Genomic DNA, 23429 nt, shown 5'->3' with positions numbered 1-23429 from the left:
GGCCTGCCAATCGCGGGATCTGTGCGTGGCTTCCGATTGGCAGCCTGTGGGATTTACGCTGGGACGGGGGAAGCAGGATGGCGGACACCGCCGAGGGACGAGGTGGAACTTCATCCGATCCTCCACTGCGCCCGACGATCTCTGGGAAGAGATTAACGCGCGTCGAGTGGGCTTAGCGTGGCTCAGCCGTCCATATCTGATTCCGATATCAGTCCTGAACACTGACAAACGAGATACTCTCGTCACTGAGGATGAGGAAGAGTTGGCAACTGGCTGAGACCAAGCTGAGACTGGGCACAGCGCATGAGACTGTATCGTCTACACACAGTTTGCAGAGTTTCCGCTCATATCTGGGTTTGGGTATTTGTGTGTGAGCTCCGGAAGCTTCTGCATTTCCCTGTGTTTCATCAGAAACGTCCCTCCTGTTCCCGCTTTCGCTGGATGTCACAGTATTCCCTGTGTATTTATTAAAAATTGCACTCTGCCATCCAAATATTTCAATCTGTGTACTTTGGGGATGCTGCAGTGTGTTCCTTGAGTAAACAGTTCTAGACAAGGGTCGGGTCCGCAGACAGAGCGACACCAGACACTGATGGGCTTACTGGGCAGGACCAAGATGCGCCGAAATATTGTTCCCTCTCCTCAGAGGTTTAATGGTTGGTTGAGCTTTTTGAATAGATGGGTGTGGTAGATGGATTTACAGTAAGTTATGGTTAACATCTGCTCTTAATTGCTGCACAAACATTAATGCAAAAGCCAGTGACCGATAAATTTCACAAGGAACTGATCAGCATAATCCCCCATATAGTATTTTGGGCATGGCCCTTGACAACCTTCGCATTAAACAAAGTGATGGCAGGACGCTGCCAAATGGATTTTTCTCAAGGTTTCCAGGTCAGTCCGAGCATGCTGCCATGGTGATGAATCCCCAAATGTTCATTTCTATGGCGCTACACCCTTTCCTAAAGTGCAGCTTTGATTGATCAATATGCCCCGATGACTCACTCCTCCATCCTGCTCTTTATTCTTCCGTGATTAATGTCTTCTCCCCATCTTGTTGCTCATATGGCTGGAAAGTTCGGTGATCAACACCGCCAGACTAGCGTTGGAGGGCGTAGCCCTGTTCCACTCCCTTCCGTGACTTTTTCAAACGTTCCTCGGCCATCCAGAGCTGAAACGACTGCACTCGAGCACAAGGCACCATGGGAGCAGACGTGCTGCGTTGACTTTCACGTTAACACTGGAGGGTTCTTGCGTTCACCGCGTGAGCCCAGCACCTCTCGGCTGGACACTTGCCACCACCGCTCGTTTTGTTTAGAGTGCGAAAGTGTGCGTGAGGGTGAAGAGGGAGAGATGTTCATACTTTTGATTGCTTCCTTGTTCTGCCGTGAGGGTCGGGTAGAATACAGAGCAGGAAGACCCTCCTCGAGACCAAAGGTGGCAGTAAACCTGACACGGTCGTCCCGGTCTGGTCTTCTCTCATGCCACCCGACTGGGTAAAAGCTTGCCGTGTTCCGCTGGGATAATTCAATTTGCTTGGGCAAATAGTTACTGGGTTTTCCCCACATGTCCACGTGCTTCACGTGATCGTTTTGAAGGTATCGGGGCCTTTTAGTTGAGGGGTAGCGGGATTAGTTGAGGGGTAGCGGGATTAGTTGAGGGGTAGCGGGATTCAGGGCTCGTGCTGCTCTTGGCAGGGAAGTGTTTGATTTCTGAGGTCATGCTCATCTGTATATACAAGCAAAGGCAAATACTGAGCCATGGATAATGTTGCCAGTGTCTTCTGTGTATGCATATAGACCCATTTTCCTTCTCCCGCGGATGATGGACTGTAGCAGCATGTGTAAACGTATAAAAGATGTGGATTTTAGTGCTGCGATAATTTCCTCACAGGAAGAGAAAATTGAGCCCACTACCCATTAGGCTGGCCATTACTCTCCTGTAGCGCTACAGAAGGGCCTGGCAGGGTTCTGAGTCCAGCTGATAGTCAGTCCGAATGGGCCACAATTAAGAAAAATGGCGGCGACGAGGACCACGGCTCGGTGACGGCAGCGCGTAGTGCACCTCACGGCGAGGACTCGCGTCCCCAGGGTCCGTCTCACGTCCGCACACTGTCACTCTCTGAGCCGTCCAGATCCCAAAAGACACCAGTAATGGAGGAAGGTGTCGGGCCTAAACCAGGCCCTTAATCACCAGCTCACCACCTCCTGAGAGCTGGCATGGAGTTCTGGGCAAAGGAATAAAGCTTAAAGCATGAAACGGGCAGACAGGTAGAAACTGCTCTGCCCTAGCTGTGCTCCTCTGCCCCAGCTGCGAGGGGGTGCGATATATGTCCGGCGGGGGCCCCCCACCCTCCTTCTTTCTTTTGTTTTCTTTTCTTTCCTTTTCCTTCTAAACACTCTCCTCTTCATTAGCACTGGAGGGTCAGGCACTTACCGCAATTGTGCTGATTGGCTCACCGGCGAGCGCTGAGCAGTGCTGATTGGATTACCGCCGAACGCTGGGCGGTGCCGCCTCGTTCTTCGTTAGCATTCATCATGACCACTAGCGCCTCTTCTCTCCATTCTGAATTGATGAGGCCGGGTGTGCGCGTGGCTCGGCCGAAGCGGCCAGGTAAACACAACTCCATTAACCCGCCGCCCCCGGGCCCGGCTCTGCCGATCGGCTCGTGAGGCCTGATTAATGAGTGGCCTTATGACGAGGGCCCCCGGTGCCTCCCCTCCACTCTCCACGTGCTCTTGCTGCAGCGAACTGTGCCGCACGGCTAAATCATACCATTTGCTCCAAATGGGCCTGGGCGGCTGACCCAGCATGCACTGCCCCTTGCACCATCCCCCCCCCCATTGATCGCAGTGCTCACTTCAGGGGCAATTGATCAAGCCGTTATCTGAGTTCAGAATGCCTGTCAAATTGAAATCTGCTCCTCTATTGGATTAAGGGGCCTGTGACTTTGACCTGGGTGGTGTTATATATAGTGCTGCACACACTCTGGGGTCGTCGATAGTGTTTGGAGGTCACCTCAGCGACCAGGGCTGGACACTTCACATGCGTCCCTGAGACAAGAGACCAGTTATGCTGCTGTCCTTTCCTGAAAAACGAGATTTCATTGGATTAAATGACAGCTGAACAATCCTCACAGCCTCACCAGTGTGTTTGTAATTCCATGTCTGTCTGAACGCTCCTAACTTCATGTCAAATGCAGACATCTGGGAGACGTGTTCAGATGACTGTACTGCTTCTAATGGCCAACGTAACGCAGCAAATGTGTTTGCGGCGTTGAGCTCTTTTCCATTCATGTAAATAAATGAGAAATAGCTGGGGAGTGTTTAGGTCACTCATCAGATATTCATTCATAAAAATCAGAGATGACTGTCTCTATTGTTGTGTCTACTACAGTGTGGTCTCATTGGGAACACCAGCTCAGCTCTCTCTCTCGCTCTCTCTCGCTCTCTCTCTCTCTCTCAAGATGGCTTTAATGGCATGACTGTTCAAAATACAGTATCCAAAGCTAATAATAAAATACCATCACCATCAATAATACAATAGTAGGAACATACATAATTAAACAACAGCTTTAATGACATTAACTGTAAACATATTTAGCAAAGAGGACTGTGTGTAGGGATAGGTGTGTGTGTCTTTCTGTGTGTGTGTGTGTGTGTGTGTGTGTGTGTGTGTGTGTGTAGGGGTGATTTAGTTGAGAAGTAAGAATGAAGAGAGACGGTTGTCACTGACTGACTCAGGCAATGACATGTTGCTGCATATTTTATAGCAAGACCTGATGTGTGCCCTGCTCCAAGAAATTTGTCATTTTTCATGTTGTGCACTCACTCTCTCTCTCTCTCTCTGCCTCTCTCTCTCCCTCCCTCTCTTTCTTCCTCTCCCTATCTCTCTCTCTCTCACCCTCTCTCTTGCCCCCTCTCTCTCTTTCTCCCTCCCTCCCCCCCCCCCCTCGCCCTCTCTCGCCCTCTCTCTCGCCCCCCCCCCCCTCATTTCAGAGCTGTCCTGGTTAAATTGGTGCGTGGCGGGCTCTTGCCTCTTCAGCCTGCTGCTGGTCATCCTCTTCAGGGAATCCTACGACCGCCTCTACCTGGACGTCTTCGTGTCTGTCTGAGTGAGCCTGTCACTCCTTACTGAAGCAGGAGATGAGGACTGATGCCAGTGCCCAAAAATAAAACCCGAAAAGCAAGACAAACCCGAAGACAGGAAGTGCAATGTTTTCTCCTCGCTATTTCTTCGAATTGTCTGAGCTTGCATCTTTTCTGAACGTGGTGGTCATAACACGTCCAGGACTGTGCATCCAGACAGCATCATAACCACCATGATCAGCACAAGGGTTAGATCCGTAGGGTTAGATCCGTAGGGTTAGATCCGTAGGGCTGTTGATCTGTACTTGACATGTTGGTATTTGGATGCAACTCCTTTTGTATTTTTAAATCTTGTTTTACATGAACTAATTTTGTCGTGTTTGTGGACTGTATCATTGTGAGTGGCTCTAGTCTCGTGTTGCACAGTTAGCTTCATGTAACGACTCCTCTGATCCTACCCTGTATTTATTAGAAATATTGAGGATAATTGTAGTCTTGCCTCTGTGCTAACAAGGGACAGCTTAGTGTTTTAGTGTTGGATCATAACCAGGACAGACGAGGAGTGGGTTACGGGTTCCTCCCTTAATAGGACCTAGGATGGTACCCATCACCAAGGGGCATCCTAACCATCCTCTCTTCCCTCTCATTTGCTCTTTAAACACCGATTATTATGCAATGTGTGATTTAATCATCCTGTCTCCCGTCCTGGTCCTCGGTGCCTGTGATTGGACAGAGTCTGTTCGGAGTGTGTACTCGGCCCTTGACCGAGAACAACTCTCTACTGTCCGTGTGCCCTTAAGGAAGGGACTTGCTAAAGGAAGGGACTTGGTTATGCGATTTTCCACATGCTCATACAGGTCTTTTTTACGCCTGCTGCATACAAACAGGTGTCAATTGCACAGACATTTCAGAAGCCATGAGTAGAGTATATATTTATGTATTTTGTGCCACCGGAGTTTGCAAAGTCAAGCTTCCTTTGGACAGTTTTAACTGTAATTTAAACACTGATTTTTTTTTTATTTATTTGAGAGGAGAAACACTAATACATACATAGTTGAGGAAACTTGAAGTATATATCTAAATACTTTTGTTCTGCATATGAGAAGGGTATTTCAAAGTTGGCATTAGTAACTGCTGTACATGTAGTTCTTTCTATACACCAGCAGAGGTTTCTTGGAATACTTTGTCTACAAACCTTAAGTGGTAACGCATGAATAATTAAGTAGAAACACTTCATGCGATGTCTTGTGGATAATGCTGACTTCTCTTAAGCTTTCATTAATTATTAATGACATGAACATTTTCAAGAGACGTTTTCCTTTAAGCAGTCGTATTTGTCTGACGTAGCCCTTCCTCAAATCAGTGATCAGAGTTTAAAGGAGAAAGTTTTGTAGTTTTTGGTGTTGGTCCATTTACTACTTATCTTTGTCTGACAGGATTCCTGCCACAAACTCCAGTTAGATTATGTTCATACGTCTGTCTGAGACTGAATGTTTAATTCAGTACATTAGGTCTCAAGGATTCCGATTAAATAGATCCCCCAACGATCTTCTTCTAACGGAGAAGATGGCACAGATATTCCTGACCTGGACTAAATCTGTAGACCCGGACTTTCCATATCGGGCCTTAAGGACTAATTTACAGCCAACAGTGATGGAAAAGAACTTTTACCTTATTACTCAGAGGCCACAAGGTATCTGTGAATATTTTGCCAATCTTCATTTATCTGGTCCACATCTTCATTCATCTTGTCCACGTCTACTCCACAGTGCAGCAGGGAGAGATCTGACTGATGGAGCGTCCATCTCTGGGGGCGTTGCCTGCGTGTCCTTTCTTTTCTGCTAAAGGCTTCCGTCCTGCACATTGTGAATCGTTGCCTTAATGACCTGTGCTGTTTTGCTCCCTCTCCTTATCCACTGTGACGGTCTACGTTTCAGAGATTTGTTCAGTACCTGCATTCTTTCTCTCATTGCAATGTTAATCTGGCGGGATTTCTAAGGATCTGTGTTCTTGTCCATATCTTTGATCCAAATTCTGTATATTATGGAAGTGATTTTCAGCACCTTATTAAAAACCTGTTTTGGAAGAACGAGTCTTGTGTTTTCCTCTGTGCTCAAGGATGTCGTCAGGTGGCGCTGTGATATCGGATAGTGTTTGGTGTAGACCTTGGGCTGAAGGCCACCTGACGCATTTGCGCCTAACCGCATCTTAACCTGTGTCATAATAAAGAATATAAATAATATATCTCCTAATAAATGGCCAGAGTTTGCTTGCTTTCTTCAAAGAGACAGCTCCTCTCGGTTCCCGTGAATGGAATATTCTGGTTAACGTGATCTCACTGTGTTGGAGCATGTAAGGGTATGAGAAGTCTCCACCCGTTGGTTATGACCTCAACTCCACAACTGACTCTGGACTCTGTGCAGACGCGTTCTGTGTCTGCTTCATGTCACGATTTCACCTGGCGTGATTGAATCTAATCACTCTGTTTTAGTACTGAACCAGGTTTGTGCAAAATCATATTGATAAGGAAAAAAGCATTATTATATGCCCTGCGATATTTGTGCCATGACTCAGTAATCGGTATGTCTGGAATAAAAAAAACTATAGTTTATTTTGTAAATAAGAACTTTTTTATAAAAGCATTGGCGTATCACAAATCTTTGTTCTCACAGTAATAAAGATGAATAAGAAGGGCAATTTAAATGTGTTTGGATGGGAGATTTCAGAGCACAAATGTGTGTGGCCGTGCTTTTCTACACAAGTAATAACTACAAGATCTCTAGAAGAAGATTGTTCCTTTTAAATTGGCGTTTTCGTTCAGTGACAAGCAATTTGGTTAAAAAAAAACTCTGTTGCGTCGTCTCTCTTGCCGTCGGTGTGTTTTACACATCTGCAGATGGTAATAGGCGTCAATGTCCGTCCACCGAGGCCCAGATACCTCTTCACTTCTTCTCACACTCCTCCCTCCTTCGTTCGCTCTTGTTTTCGTTCCTGCATCCATGACTGCAGAGCCTCTGATCTTGGCATGTGTCTCAGAGGGCTCTGCCGGCTTTAAGTCCAACAAACAGCCTGTGTGTTATGAAAAAGAGCTCCATCTTTTTAATGCCTCATTTAACGGAGCAGCTTACGCGTTGTGGATTGTTCATGTGTGAGGTATTAAAATCTGGTGATGGCTCAAGAAGACAGAGATGGAATTGGGCTTTTCTCTCGGCTAGAAGGAATTTGTCATGGAGGATTGGTGTGAATTGGATGGGTTATTTGCTGATTACTGTAGTTTATGAACATACCAATTTTTTTCATTTTTCTCATGAGAAAAACTTTAACATTGCATTAGGATTCATGATGTCAAACATTTCAGTCTTATTAAGATAAGATAAGATAAACCTTTATTGATCCCACAAATGGGAAATTCCGTTTCCCCAGGACCTCGGTGTAAAGCACAGAGAACCTGGAGTGGCCACGCTTCGGGCGCCGCCATACAGATTATGGAGAAACATAGATAAACATTAGGAGGAGACAAAAAAATATGACCACAGATTATTCTCACAAACAGGACAACAGTCTGTGTGCATGTAAAAAATCCCCATAGCACATACAGCATTGATAACACAGACAGTAAACAGTGAGAGGCGTGATTAATTCAGAGAGGATGAATATAAAATATATATATTATATAAAATATTATTCAATACTTCTAATTAGTTTGTAATTTTAACTTTACAGTTCAACAAAGTGTTTAATGCTAAAGGTGCTTAGTGCTAAAGGTGTTTAATGCTAAAGCTTGAAGTTTGTAAAGTAGCCTACATTTGTTTCGACGTAATTCAAAGTGATTCCACATGTGTTGCTGTTGTTTGTTCAGTAGCTCCTGTGTGTTTTACAGTGCATTAACATTCAGTTTCAGACTCGTAAGTTGCCCCCTTTCAGACATAAAGCCCAGAACATTGCTAGGGGTTCCAGGCCTTGCCGGTGGATTACGCCCCACACAGACCATTATCACGTTATTGCTACAACAAATTCATCAAATGATATGAGAATCCCAGAGAGTCAATATATGACATCTGGCTTAGGTGGATCACTTTGTTTTATATTTTGTTGTAAATTAATTACATTGTAAGAAAATTGGCTGGTTATGAATGGAGTTTCTTTTTTAAATGTATAATACATTTGGAAGATAACTGTTGATTTTGAGCTCACAAACACACACAAAACCATGTTGTGACAGAAAATATTTAGTACACGGGGAAAGGCGATGTAAGTAAGGCGGTGATGCAGCTGCATTAATGGAGATATTATCAGAGGCAAACGCGACGGAGGGATCATGGAGACATCTGCCATATATCTGGCAACTTTCACACTGTTAGGTCATACTTACACCTAACTGGAACATTTCCTGGGAGTTTTATTAGCTCTAATCTCAATCGGTGGATCAGCGTTCTCTGGCATTTCAGCCACCTGCTCGTGTTCACACATAACCCTGTCCTATAAAACTGCCAGAATGTGCTCAAAAGCGTTGGGCATTATAGAAGCGAGGTGGAGCTAAATGTATTGCTGTTGGGTTGGCAGGTGTGTGTGTGTGTGTGTGTGTGTGTGTGTGTGTGTGTGTGTCCCCACCTCCCTCCCTTCATTGCCAGCTCTGCAGTGTGGAAAGTCATCTGGCTCTGCTCCGAGTGGGGGACGATATGTGCTGGTGCCTGGACCAGTGTCCCGCATGTTGAGACGTCCCAGTGCATCGTTGGGCTTTGGCCTGCGGGGGACAGGAAGGCGGCGGGTTCAGATCCACTTGTGCAGCTCCTAACGGGGCCGATCTAAGTGTAGAACCATGTTGCAGAGACTCGGGCAATTGCAGGAAGCAGGTGGGTGGAGACGGAGCATCAGCTGAACCTGCTCCCTCTTTGATCAAGCAGGTGATTAATTTAGATCACAGCGCACCTTCTTCCGCCGGCCACCACGTGCAGCGGCACGCGGGTCTGGAGTCGGCAACCTCCACGGCACACTTCACTTATTAAGCCTCGTGGCCGGCCCGGTAGAGCCTGGCCTCGGCGTCTGCTCCCGCTCATCAAAGACAAGCTCGTGTTCCTGTGCGAGAGACCAAAGCGAGCAGGAACCTTTGATCAGCGTGTCGAGCCTCCCCTGCCGCCGGTGTGCGTGTTGCGACGTGGAGGCTTCACGGAGGAATGACGGAGAGGGGCTGCGGTGCGGAAGGTGACGGGTCGGGACGCAGCGCTTTGATCTGCGCTTGTGAGAGCGCCGCGGTGGCAAATGAAGACCGAGTGTCCAGGTGCAGGTGCGTTGGCCCCCGCCAGGTGCGTCCCACCCTGATGTCTGCGGTAGGCCCTCTGCAGCCCCCGCAGCTTTGCGTGGTGAGCGCAACTCCTGCACGGACCGGGCGTTTTTTCGTTTGCTCCAGTGCGTCCAGATTTGCCGGGGCTCTCCGAACATATGGAGGCCGAGCATGTGGGCTCAGGACAAGAGCACAAAGCTGAGGTAACGGGAGGGAATAAACGTAAGCGCTGATCCTCGGCATCTGCCGTCGTCCATTCAGCCGAGGGGAGGCTCGGGGAGAATCGGGTCGATGCCGGGCTGACCAGCGGCATCACCAAGCAGGTGGCCGATCGTCACCGGTTGCCAGGCCTTTGTTTCCCGCTTGCTTGAATCACGATAGATTTACGGCGGTCTCATCAATCTTTTCGTCGTGGCAAGCTCCCTCCAGAGACCGCCACCTCTACTGATGTCCGTGATTCCTGCTTCAGATTGGGCCTGACAGGTGGGCCTTCCCTGGAGAGGCTTCCTTCAATAAGACGCTGGCCGGACACGGTGTTCCCCGTGGGATGTGGCTTAAGCTTCTCGTCACAGACGGGGAACGTCAGCCCGGTGATGAGTCTGTCACCAAGGGTCTTCTTTGTTGCTTCTCTTAAACAGGTGCCTTTGGTTCAGATCAGTCTCCTGCAGCGAGGTGTCCAAGCTTCACGGGCAGGTTTGCCTCCACTAGAGCGTTCAATCATCTCCTGAGACCGGCTGTCTCCCCCTGTCCTTCACGTTCTCTCTCCTGCCATCCTGGCGAGGTTGCCTGATGCTGGTGTGCACTTACTTCAACATGAGCGAGTACGGCCTTCAGTGTCGGTATTCAGTTCAGCAAAGACATCAGTTTGTTTGATGGTGCAAGAATGAAAACGCTCAAACGTTTCCTTCATGAGTGGATTTAACTGTGCTGCAAGTGTTATTTAACATTTTCATCTGAAAATTGTCTGATGTTAAAGTCTGTATTAAAAATCTGCAATTCTCCCTATGCTAAGTTATTAAATAAAGTTGTCCAGGTTGTTCAATAAATAATATACAGTGCATAAATTATGTCCTTTAGTTATGTGTTAAACTGCCATGTCTTTTTCTCCTCTCTTAAATATATTCACAGTAGGTGAAACACTGCCAAAAACAGAAAGGTCCATAATTCATTGGGCTATTTCATGTGATAAGCGTCCCACTGTCTGTGGGAATTATGTTTAGCATGTGCCTACCATGTGCTCCCATTTCACCACCTATATCTCCACCAACCTGGTGCTTCAAGTAACAATCTGTGTGCATCAATTTTCTGAAATGACATTGGTTTTCCCTAACATCCGGTTTATGAGGTATGAACAAATCCTTTTTACCACTGAAACCGTGTCAACACATCACGTTTTGCTGAGATGTCGAGGAAAATGGGTTCCATTTTTTAGAAGATGTGGAAATTGCTTAAAAGCAGCGTGAATGGGCCTTTGAGGAATGGCTGATGCTTGTCCTGACGCGTCCACACTGAGCACCGCTCTCACGTCCCCGTTGGCGGGACTTTAATGCACCTAGTGCTTCTCTTTGTTCAAAAGCAAGATGCTTTCAAAGTTCATTTCTGTTTACATGGGGTGGCAAAAAAATGGCTTGCACTGCATTTTCTAACTGAGTTTGCTGTGACATAAATGATTTAGAGTTGCCACTTGCCCCTTTAGTGAGCCACAAGGTGCTTTAACCACAAACCGCCTTCTTGGTCACATGCCAGTACGTCCGGCCTCAAGAGGGACCTGGAGACCTGTTCTTGAAGGCAACCACAGCCTTTCTCATGAATAACAATAGTGTGTAATATGCATGATAATATGACCCAAATGCTTTTGTAGAGGCCCCCTCTTAAAATTCAAAGTATTGCGCTTCCAAAGTCTGCCAAAGCGGAATGAACACGCAAACACACCAACACATCTATTCATCATAATCAGTTCTTCTGTTTAAGTTTTAAGTTGCAACTAACTAACTTCCAGCACCTGTACAAATTTGGAATTGCGGTGTTGGGTAAATGAGCCTAAAATACTACTGGAATGATCACGTCCCATCTCTGGGGTTTAGACGTTAGAGGTGCAAAGCTCATTATTTTAGCCGTTCCTATTTCTTCCTCCTGTCAGTTGTAGACTCCACTGACAGAAATGAGATTTTCATCCTTATTTTATTGAATTAGTGCTTAAACATTGAAATTGCTTAATGATTGGGCTGGTTGGTATATGAGTGTGATCCCAATCAGAATTTAAAAATTCTGCTACTGCCTGTCCAAACACAGCCTTAGATCTAAAAATGTATATGCAACCTTATATGAGTTACAGATCCCAAATAATTTGGATATTCAGATTTTAACATTTTATTCCCCACCTTACGCTGAAACAAAGGGCATTTTAACTTTTGTGTTTGCCAGTGTCGGTACAGTACTTTTTGCATGCCATTTGGCGTTAGTACTATTTATCTTCGTTTACCATAATTGATGCTGGAGCTCTTCTGAGAGCCAGAGAAATGGACCTTCTTACTTAAAGACTATTTGTTTCCTTGAGCACCAGCAGTGTCCTTCTCAAGTATTTTTCCGTTGTCAGCAATACTCTAGCCATCATTGTTACTGCCAGTCAGACCATTCGTCACTCATGAAAACTGTCAGGTAGTTAAATGGATTAAATAATCCTTGTTAAATCAATACCTTGTTGAACAAATATTATCTGACGCCATCCAAATGAGTTCTGGTGACGTGCCGATTTCGTCTTATTTATTTTCTATGCTTGGAGCATATAAATAGAGGTGCCTTTTAGTTCAAAATGCATGTGCTCAGTGTAGTCATTTAACATCATTTGGCCTCCTCTTACTTTCATTAACGGGAACCCTCCTGGAAAACGCATAGCTACTCCATCACTGCCCAGTGGCTCCATTTCCCACCCATTCTCTCCTGTCATACACCCTTAACAAATAATTGCATTAGACCACCTCCATACATGCTAATGAGAAGGGCTTGAGTTTATATATGGTGTCTGAGCACAAACCTGTGCCAGTTTGAAAGACCAGCCAATCAGTATAGCCTATATGATTTTTTTTGTTGCTTTCCAATGATTTGAGTGTTTTGAGTGTAACCAGTGCTATCACAGGGAGGCGTTGGTGTGCTTTAGGCCCTGAGTGGTATTATTATATGGCCAAGTACACTCAGATTTCCTAAGGGAGACTTTGTTCACCTGTGCATTCCTGTGAAATGCATGTGTAGTGAATGTCATCACGTAATAATCATAACGACCAGGACCCATCGGAAACATACGCTGAAAACTGAAAAGCTGTTAGCTGATGTAGAGATTAGGGGTTTAAAACAATAATATATAATGTGCTGTGGGGAAAAACAAAAGAACAAGTGATAAGTTTAGACGGTGACAGAACATCAAAAGAAAAATAAATCAAAAGCAGTCGCTACGTTAGCTCTGTGTATCTTAATTATGTTGGACTTCTAGCGTGATTTAAAATCTCACCGTCTGTTTGTACCGGTCCATTCGTTTTGATTTACACGTATCTCCATTCTCAAAAATAGTTTCACGTTTTGCAAATATGCTAGAAGGTGCTAATTAAACCGATTTTGCATTGGCACCACCCAGTAACTTGTTCAAAGATGCTTCAAACTGCACAAAGCCATGTGGTTTCATTACATTAGCACAGGTGTTGTGCCCAGTTCCGAGCCCTCGGCCGCACTCCCCTCGTTTGCACACACATAAAGACGTTACAGATGATATTCGGGAGTATAATTTCAGCAGGCATCGTGTTGTCATCACCAAAATGATACCTTATTAAAATAACCCTTGTTGAATGTAGACATGTGCTTTATATGGAATAACCTCACACATCCCCCTGTGAGTAGCCTATTATGATTATAACTTAGTTCATTGAGCACACTAGTTTTGTCCTAACTAGATAATTAGGCATAACTGGGGAATATTTTGCAAATATCTCATTAAAAAGGATACAGGTTGTCAATAAGATATATAAGATGTAAGGTTGGCAGTAATGAGGAGGAACAAAGTAATACTGTACTATGAAGTAACGTGGTCAGAGGTGAACTTCGGTACAGCAAGTATGTTATTGTTCATCTGTAGCGTGTTTATGCGCGTGCAAACGAGGGGAGTCGGATTCTGCCGAGGGGTCGCAATTCAGCACAACACCTGGCACATAGACATCACGGAGAGCAGAGGTCATTTCTGTGACCGTGACAACATCGATGGGACCGCTGCTGTTGTAGAATGGGCATTGTGAGATGCTTTTGAGGGCTTGGTAGACTCAAAAAGGGCAGGAAGCCCTCTTGCAGGGTCTTATTTCATTTAAAATATGTTTGAAGAGTTTTGTACAGTTTTTGTACAGTTTTCAGAATTGTGTGTCCATGGTGGGTAACGTCGTTTAAATCAGCATTGGTTCAGAATGTGGGCTCAGAGGCAGTCAAAATGATCAAACTCTGGTTTCCGTAGAGGTTCACTGTGTACATGGTTCTGTGATTCTGCCATAATAGCAGAGAGCCACAGCGTTCAATTACTGACTACATGGTGCCTTGTGCTGATTAGAAGGAGCAGAATACTGGATTGTTAATTTCTGAACCCAAACAATCCACCTTTACATAGGAGACATCCATTTTATATTCTATTTCATAATTCACCATTCTATACATCTCTTAAAAACAGATTTTTCATTCTTCCACTTCAATAGTTCTTTTTTTTTTTCATTACTTCAGTGAAACTCAATTACAACTAGTCAGCACAACAAGTGAGTTTCAAGCGTTTGTTGTGCTGGGGCGGTGTAACTGATATTTCTCTTTCCCAGAACTGTGCAATCAAGATTTTACTGTGATCGAAAACCATTTCCACCTCAGAGATGTGAAATGGTGTGATCTGTTGTTCTCGTAAACGAGAACACATGTTTCTGGCTACACCCTCCTGGAGGCCCGACATCTGCTTTGTTCTCTCACATCACTAAAACAAGAGGCTAATGCGGCTCAGATGCTTTCTGTTGTCTCTGTAGTCAACTCCATTTTAACATGAAAACTGGAGTAGACCTGGGAGTCAACAGTGATCCCACGGAGTAGAAGGTTCATGCTAGAAGTTACGGACACCAAGAAACACGTGCAGACCCATGCAGTGAGCTTCATCCGATATAATCGGCTGACAGCTGTGATTGTTGCTCGTTTGATCTTCTCAACTTCTGGATGAAGATGGTAGATTGGACATCCCATCACAGGCTTGTGGGTGTGTAATGGACGCCGTGTGATGATCTCGGCGCCGCTGCCCTGAGCTTCTGCATTTGGACGGAAAATAGCTGTCCACATGCTGTCCGTTTGAGGATCTCTATTGATTAATGTGTGGGGAATGTGCTAGAAATCTACGATTAAGCCTGGATGAGCAAGGTGATGACAAACGCCCACGTCCGGGCTGTGCGTGCACGAACGGGGCAGGAAAATCGTGGCAGGATCCAGGCGCGGTTGCTCGAAACCTCAGCCAGCATCGGCGTGAGATTGGTCTCCTCCTCCACCGCCCTCCCCCTCTGCCCTCTGGAGCTTCTGGCTCGGCCCACGCCAGTCGGCCGTGTCCCGATCCGTTCTGGCGCAGGGGCCGGGCCGCCTGCTCGGGGAGGAAAGGTGGTGGTGGCAATCCGTCAGCGCGGGTCCGTCGGCAGATAGCGGCTGACTGATACCGGCCCGCACTCATCAATAAAAGCCGCTTTTGAGTTCCGCGGAGGCGGTCCCGCCCGTCTCTGTGTGGTTTGAGCGCAGATGGACGCCCCACTGCTGCTCCTGGCTGAGCTGCTCCACGGAGGAGGAGGAGGAACGTCCCTATCTGGCAACTTCAGCTTTCCTGAGCCTACCGAGTCAAGGTGGGATCAGGTCTCAAGGTCGTCTCCTCATGTAACATACCGGCGGAAAAAGCATTCTTGGTATAAGTCGGCTAGCTAGGTAACACGCTGAACCTTAATAGGAACATGAGACCGAATTCTTGATGTGAAAAGCTATTGACCTTTACCAGTCAGTCTTGCAAACAATGAAGAGCAGTGGTGTCATGGTGAATCGGAGCCAGGACACCATCCCGTCAGCGCGGGCAAGGACGGTGTGTTCGGCTGCCGCGGCGACGGCGCGGAGAAATGCGAGTTCGACACGCTTTCAGGATGCAGCCTGTTTGCGTGACAATCCAGAAAGAATTCCATCGTCATCCTCACTGCCTGCTCAGGAGATGCAGCACTGAAACCCAACAGGCCATGGCGATTCAGTCTGTGCAAACATAAATAATGTGTTATTAAGGGATTTATTTGCTGTATGGGCATTTGGAACACAGTTCACCAATCGATGAGGTCATTTCATTTTAAAAGCCTGTACTGAAATAGCAAAAAGGTTCATTAATCTGCCACCACTTGTGCTTACAAGGACAAAGAAGCAATGGGGAAATGTTTAGTGATGGTTTAAACTGGTAAGAGCGGCTTTGAATACGAGACCGTGCCTATGACCTGGACGGTCTTAATGCCTGCCTGTCAGGAAGTCCCAAACTCCTACGAGCTCTGCTTTCTAATCCAGACCTGTTCCAAACACCTTAACTCAACACCCAGTGCTTCAATACACAGGCGCTGCATTTCAATGAGTTAGATCGCACACAAGCCTTGCTACTCGCATTATCCCCGGTGTAAATAAATCTCACACCGTGATGCCTACTCTATTATCTGTGTGCACACAGCAGTGGAGACGGTGGTTTTAAGAATAATGCCTACCAACCAAAGCTTGTGCAGGAAAACTCGCATGCAAAATCCTGAAATCCTCCCACCTCTCAGCAGAGCTCCTCTGCGGGATCGTGACCGATCCAGGTGTCCTGATCGCAGGAGTCCGATATCATTCAGCCTGCTGTGGCTAGCCAATCAAAACCCAGCACAAACAAAAGGGACACGGTCAAAGCCCGACGACTGATACGGGAACGTGACCTAAAAACCGCGATGACTCGGAAAAGATTTACGTCTCTGCAGACAACAGGACAGCCGACACCAATAACGATAACGCGGTGAAAGTACCAGTCCGTTAGACATCGAGTTGGCATCATGGTTTAATATCTTTTACAATGTACAATATACAAAAATATAGAGTACAAAAAAATTCACAGTGTCTAAAAGGCAGTGATTACAGTCTACATCACATATCTAACAGTACCAACAGGTCAGTTGCATAGAAGGGCACCGAGCCTTGTGGGGATGGAGGCTAGTGGGAATGTCACCTGACTCCCTGCCTGGCCAATAGGGGGCATCCTATTTTGTGTAGCTGCAAAATAACACTGCTGCTGTTGTTTTTTTTGTTTTGTTTTTTTTTTTTTTTTACAGAATTTAGTATGTTTGGCCATAGTTTTAACTCATGCAGGCACTTGGTAACATGATGCCGTCCAAATAGCTGAAAAGTTACGCTTGAAACTCTGGATCATTAGCTTTGTCCAAAACACCCTGTGGTAGGGCTTATAAGCACCACCTTTGATGCAAATGTTGAAATCTGAAGAAAAAAAAAACCACTACACTATATTGACTTAGCAACCAAACGAATCGGGCGTGTTGCCTTGAGGAACAGGAGGAGTTAGACTGGGAATTCAAGCGAGCTGGGTTCTGTTTTGAAGCCCAGTGCTGGACAGGTTCTGCCTTTGGGCTGGAACAGAGCTGTAGTGCTGGGCCCACCGTACCACACCATCCCCACACTCTCCCTGGAGTTGGTATATACACAGCTGCTGAACATATTATTTTACAACTATAAGGCCTGTGAAAAAACAGTGTTAGCTTTACAATATACATGTACATTCCACTAACCTTTACGTACCATGGGGCATTACCTATGTACAAAATCGAGCATTCGTGCTTAGTTGAACTAAAAAGCACTTCTGCCTGCATTCGTTTGACAAGCATAATAAAAATAGCTGAGTTCTCCCAAAGCTCATTACAAATCAAGCTCACTATAAATACTATCTTAGCCCAGTGACGATCATATCCTTTTCACTTTTTAATGGCGTTTGTGCATGGAACACGGGGGGCTATGCAGTGTCTCAGCTCTCAGATACGATGCTGATGAGGTGATGTAAAAAATTGAGAAAAAAGTGCATTCCTCTTTTACACGACCCCATTATTTTTATTACACTGTATAAAACATGACCCTATTCATTCCTATATTATCATACGGACACTCACGCATACCCATGCACACAAATGCATATGCACGCGCACTCACACACACACACTCACACACACACACACACACACACAATGTCAGATCCTGGTGAAAATAGGTTTGCTGTTAGAGCCTGAAGGACAAAATGAATACTTGATAGTAACAATTAATGATGTATAATGTGCCTCATGTTTTGAAAATGATGGTTAATAATAAACTTCTAAACAGTAGGAAATAATACTTGCATCTAAATGTGAGGAAGATGACCGTGATGAACTCATCCCCATTGACGTGTGAATACCTTAAATGAAACCTAACATCCACCTTCCCTACTTCATTTCAAATAAAGTCCAAACAATTCCCTCTTTAAAATAACCTTAAAAAACAAGTGCCAAGCGATCAGTATTTTCTACAATGTTCCATATTAAAATATAGTCCAACCTTGTCGTATCTGATATAACCACCAAGGCCTTTCACTATTCAGTAGAACGTTTTTAAGATCTGAACGTGCTCCACGGGAGAGCTGAAGGAGAAGATGGCTGGTCCGAGCTGTCTCCAGAGCGTCCAGGCACTGGTGGCGTTCCCAATTGCTCCATCTCCGAGCCCAGCCAGACGGGGGTGACGTTTGGTCCGCGTCGGCACAAGTGCCGTCTGGGCCGACGTCTCACCCCACAGGCCCGGCGGTCCAGACGCTGGACCGGATCAGGTCTGCATGCTCCAGTGACTGGGACCTGCTTTCCTGTCTGCAGCTGCAGCTCTGAGAGCTGAGCCATCCAGCCCCAGGGTCTTAGGGCCTGTTGCGTTTGTGTCCGGTGATGTCACGTGCTGCTCTTAAACCATTGGTTCTCCTTGCACTGAAACAAGGACACAACAGTTGCCAGTGGAGAGGTTTCAGTTTTTTTTGTAAGATGTCTACTGGATTGGTGCATGTGGCATCTGCTGGAAGAGAGGGGGGTTCAGTTTTACAGGTTCATTTTTAATGCATATGCATGAAAACCTTTTCGGTTAAAAGAGTTCCACAGAGATAGATGGTGAATAAATCATTGATATCAGTGTAGCTACATGATCGAACGCATTCCGTGGGAAAGAGTGCCATTCCAAATACTGGTACGTGGTCCTTTATCCGTCGGACCATATTAGCCATGATTTAGTTGACATGCTCATATCCTCCGAGGGGAGGAGGGGGGGTGGGGGGGGTTTGCGAGGACTTGACAGAACGTTCCTGGAAAGCTCTCCCACTCCTGGAAGGCTCCTCCACTCGTTTGTCTCCTAGAGCTCTGGAAGTGCTCATGGTAAGAGTTTGAGAAAAGAGGTTCAGAGTGTCATCACTCCCCTGTCACCATGGCGATGGAGCTAAGGGGCGGGGCTAAGGTCTCAGCTGTGGTTGTAGGTCCTGCAGGGGGAGGGGGAGGAGTCTGGCCGGTAGTCGTACTTCCCCAGGGTGGTGGGGTAATACGTGGTGGTGTAGACGTTCGTCTGCTGGAGCGGCGATGGGAAGAAGTTGGTCCTCTCGTCTGGAAGCAGATTGTTCTTATTCAGCGTCTGTGGTGGGCACAAAATGGAGGTCAGTTAGGACGGAGGGTGTGAGGACTGGCTGAAACTTCCCACCATCGAGCAGATGGTGAGATCTTACAGCGGTGGGTCTATGAGATCCCACATGCTTCGTGCAAGAGACTCAGGGTCACGAGTGTGAGCTCTCCGCACCTTTTCCAGCCAGCTCTATAAATATCGTCAGACTGACACTCGCAGAAGAGCAGGTGAATAATTCAAAAGCAATAGACTTGTGGGTCATGGATGAAAGTAGCATGCGAACACTCGGCACTGCTCTCGAGAAATGTCATTTATCTCAGCAGCTCGACGGCGGCGAGGGGCGTATAATTGGCGGGGGGGGGGGGGGGGGGGGCGTGGGGGGTAGGAAGCAGGCGCGATTCAGCAGCGATCGCAGGGTGACACGCTCCGCACAACGACGGCCCACCGTGCAGCATAATGAGCACGGGCGTTTGTCTGGGCCGCCTGTCTGATGGGTGTTCCACAACAGCCCTCAATCAGAGCCAATCACAAAAGCAAACGCACACTTGTACCCCGCGCCATGGGGGACGGCGAAGAGGATGTTGGATTAACGGAGATACGACAGGAGTCTCATCTGCTGGACCTCACGGGATAAACATCTGGGCTTTCTCCCTGTTGCTCAGTGACACAAGCTTCGCTGGTCTAATTAAAGTGTGTCTCACGGCAGATGCTGCTCGTCACGGCTGTCGTCGAGAGCTGCCGAGCGCACCGTCGACTCGCAGACGCACGCAGCGGATCGACGCCCGCCCCCTCCCGTGTGACTTTTCGGTCCCTTTCATCCCAAAGTGTCGAGGCGGAGTGCGTAACTTGCTCGGAGCCGGTGGATCGATGCGAGGCATAGCGAAAGGCACGCGGGGGGGGGGGGGGGGGGTTTGGGGGGGCACGGGCGGAGCCAGACGGGCCACGGGCGGAGCCAGACGGGCCACGGGCGGAGCCAGACGAGCGCTGCTAATTAGTCGGCCCCCACAATCAGTCACAATGGGCCGCAGGGCGCGCCAGACGGCTGCTGCTTAAACAGCCTAATGGAGGCCATTAATAACGGGCGGGCGAGAGCAAGCGTGTTGGAACCAGCGAGAAGCCGCTAAGAGACGCACCACGGGGGAAGAAGCATAAGTGCCTCTCATCTTCCAGCCATCAAACACCTCCAGCTTCACATCTCACACAAAACAAACAACGGTCCCAGCGCACCGAAAACGCCATTATTAATGGAAGTTTGATGTCTCTCCTTGTGCTCTACCTGCTAAGCAAGTCTCCGTTTGCCAGTGGGGGGTTTTTGTTCAAATACATGGGGGAGGCATGGGGTTACACAGCAGATAAGAAATGGGGTTACATCGCAGAAAGGTTTGAATCGGCAGAAGGAACCGTATCTCAGGGGTTATGTCTGTTGTGCTACTGTAATGAAGTCTACAAAGGAACACTTAGCAATAGTGAGCAATAGTGTAAAAATTGTGAAAGGGGTCAAATATCGTAGGGGGGGGGGGGGGGGGGGCAGTGGGAACATATTTTACACCAAGAAAAGTTGCTTCAAGATGTTGTGAGATTTCCGGAGGTCACTGTTAGTAACTCTTAATAAGAACAGACCCTTGGCGAGATAATTGCTAGGAAACATAAACCAAACCCTTAAAGTGACCACATGACTTGGTTTAAACCAGCCAGGGCATGGTTGGCTTCACAAAGAAGCTATTTACAGTTTGACAGGAAGGCAATTTGTAAGGAAAACCAAAAGTTACTCATGCTGAGGGCCTAATGTCATCTAGTTAGATTGTATTGATTCTACATGTAGGTACACACTCATAAGGAAGTAGAAAATATGCATTAATTTAAATATTTAAAGCTGGGCATCCTCGTTTAGAATATATCCATTTTTGTTTGAGTTTTTGAGCCATTCATAGTTATCCACTTGAATGTACATTAAAAAGAAAATAACACTACAGCATTTTCCAAAACAACAAAAACTACAACAGATATTTCCAGTTGCCTTGGGATAAACGAATCCACAGTTGGAACAAGCGTAATGACAAACATGTTGGTTTCATCCATCCATAACAAGTTAACCCACTCTCTAGAATACAGCCTGATCGCTGGTCGCTTGCAGTAGGTGGTTCTGTTGAACGTGATCAGACGTGCCACTGCAGCGTGAACTTTGCACAGAAAAGGTTCTTATTTCCATGTTCTCCTCCTGAGGAGGCCGAGCAGACGTCGGACGGCCGTGCTGGCTGTGATCCGAGCGCTACAGGAGGAGGCGGCCTGAGCGTCTCTGTAGATGTCTTGCTAATAGCGGGCTAATTTAGTCAACCGAGTGGTGCGAAATGAATAATGGAGTCGTCGGTGTTGACCAAAGCTGTGTACTACATCGGTGTGGTGGAGACGCGGCTGAGACTCGGTGTGGTGGGAGCTGGCTGGAGCTCACCTTGAACTCCATGGGAGTGTACTTCTCATTCTTGGCTGTGGCGTTGCCCTTGTAGTTGAGGTGGTTGGGGGTGGTTGGGTGGATGACGGCGGACTCCTGCGAGGCCTTGTGGAAGCGCTGGCAGTACACATATACGAGGAACGACAGGAGCCCCGCCCCCAGGAAACACGACACGCCGGTGGCTATCAGGTGGAGCAGCGTGAACCCTGGGAAAATGAACATCACAACTGTTAAACGTGTTAAAACTCACGAATGGTATGTGGACAACGTCTACATATGTACATCCACACAAAAGTCACGCGCCATCTTTGTTGAGTCTTTCATTTTTCGTTATTATTCAGGCATTTCCAGCTGAAACGTGCCCACAATAGCCATATTAAGAAAATCACTCCATTACACTCTCCGTTATTAGCTCAACGTGTCCATTACAGCGGTGGCGGTGTCTTATCCAGCAGTGGGCAGGCGTTGGAGAGTGTCAAGAGTGTCTGGTGCCGTGTTGATGTGCGGTGTGAAGAGAGCTCCCCGTGTTTCACGGCTCTAATTGCCCGGAAGGCCTGCGTGAGGTCGCTGCTCTTGGGGAATGCTGGGTAATAAGGCTACCCGCAGCCAGCTCCGGCTGCTATCCGGAGAGGGATCCAGCGTGGCACCATGGGGCTGCCGCTGTGCGCCACGCTTGCGGGGTTCACGGGCGGGTGGAGTTCGTAGGGAGGTGGAGTTCGTAGGCAGGTGGAGTTTCGCGTGGGCTGAGCCGTCTGGAGGCTGGAGGCTCGGGGGGGGGGGGGGGGGGGGGGTGCACTCCCAGTGACCGCAATGGAAACGGGCGACACACACGCATGCTGGTGCACTGACACATACACGTGCACGCTCACGAACAGGCACAGGATAACGTGCACAAATCCAGATCGGCAAGCATCCGCCGGCATGCATCCACACACGCACCTGAAAACGCTCCTGTTGTTTTGGGGGTTTTTAAAACAGGAGCGTAACACTGATGGTGTACTTACCTCCACACTGTTGGTCCCTGTCATAGCCAGACGCAGGCAGAATCACTGGGAGGAGAGACAGAGAGTCACACTTACACACCACCTCTATTCTGCACGCACTATACACAAACACAAACACACACACACACACACACTCCTCTCTCTTGGGTTGCAGCCAGAATGCCAATCACGGCTGTCCTCTGCTCACTCCTCTGAAAAGCAACGTTCCTGGAATTGGGACAATGCACGCAGAGGAATGACAGTAGCAGAGCAGCTTCTCAGAGAGACAGAGAGACAGGCTCCTGTGCAGACAGAGAGACAGGCTCCTGTGCAGACAGAGAGACGGGCTCCTGTGCAGACAGAGAGACAGGCTCCTGTGCAGACAGAGAGACAGGCTCCTGTGCAGACAGAGAGACAGGCTCCTGTGCAGACAGAGAGACAGGCTCCTGTGCAGACAGAGAGACGGGCTCCTGTGCAGACAGAGAGACGGGCTCCTGTGCAGACAGAGAGACGGGCTCCTGTGCAGACAGAGAGACGGGCTCCTGTGCAGACAGAGAGACGGGCTCCTGTGCAGACAGAGAGACGGGCTCCTGTGCAGACAGAGAGACGGGCTCCTGTGCAGACAGAGAGACGGGCTCCTGTGCAGACAGAGAGACGGGCTCCTGTGCAGACAGAGAGACGGGCTCCTGTGCAGACAGAGAGACAGGCTCCTGTGCAGACAGAGAGACGGGCTCCTGTGCAGACAGAGAGACAGGCTCCTGTGCAGACAGAGAGACAGGCTCCTGTGCAGACAGAGAGACAGGCTCCTGTGCAGACAGAGAGACAGGCTCCTGTGCAGACAGAGAGACGGGCTCCTGTGCAGACAGAGAGACAGGCTCCTGTGCAGACAGAGAGACAGGCTCCTGTGC

At 47.6% G+C, this 23429-nt stretch overlaps 2 protein-coding genes across 6 annotated transcripts in view; one reads left to right on the top strand and one right to left on the bottom strand.

The window, feature by feature from the left end:
* The window catches only part of slc49a4 (solute carrier family 49 member 4), a 31123-nt gene extending 24917 nt beyond the window's left edge, over positions 1 to 6206 (top strand). The window contains exon 9 of the mRNA XM_077001772.1: positions 3999 to 6206. Within this exon, the coding sequence (XP_076857887.1) occupies positions 3999 to 4114 (116 nt within the window). The 3' untranslated portion in view covers positions 4115 to 6206. The remainder of the gene's footprint in view (positions 1 to 3998) is intronic.
* Positions 6207 to 16696: 10490 nt separating this feature from the next.
* Positions 16697 to 23429, bottom strand: part of sema5ba (sema domain, seven thrombospondin repeats (type 1 and type 1-like), transmembrane domain (TM) and short cytoplasmic domain, (semaphorin) 5Ba) — a 105183-nt gene continuing 98450 nt past the window's right edge. For 4 of the 5 annotated variants that reach the window (XM_077001767.1, XM_077001770.1, XM_077001769.1 and 1 more), the window contains 3 exons: positions 22543 to 22587; positions 21539 to 21744; positions 16697 to 19101 (listed from right to left, as the gene is read on the bottom strand). In XM_077001767.1, coding sequence (XP_076857882.1) covers positions 18934 to 19101; positions 21539 to 21744; positions 22543 to 22587 — 419 coding nt within the window. In that variant the 3' untranslated portion in view covers positions 16697 to 18933. The remainder of the gene's footprint in view (positions 19102 to 21538; positions 21745 to 22542; positions 22588 to 23429) is intronic. The other variant, XM_077001771.1, reaches the window with a different exon arrangement.

This window comes from Brachyhypopomus gauderio, chromosome 4 (genome assembly GCF_052324685.1).
Source record: "Brachyhypopomus gauderio isolate BG-103 chromosome 4, BGAUD_0.2, whole genome shotgun sequence".
NCBI classification, from domain to species: Eukaryota; Metazoa; Chordata; class Actinopteri; order Gymnotiformes; family Hypopomidae; genus Brachyhypopomus; species Brachyhypopomus gauderio.
This window is presented reverse-complemented; position numbering and strand designations above follow the sequence as displayed.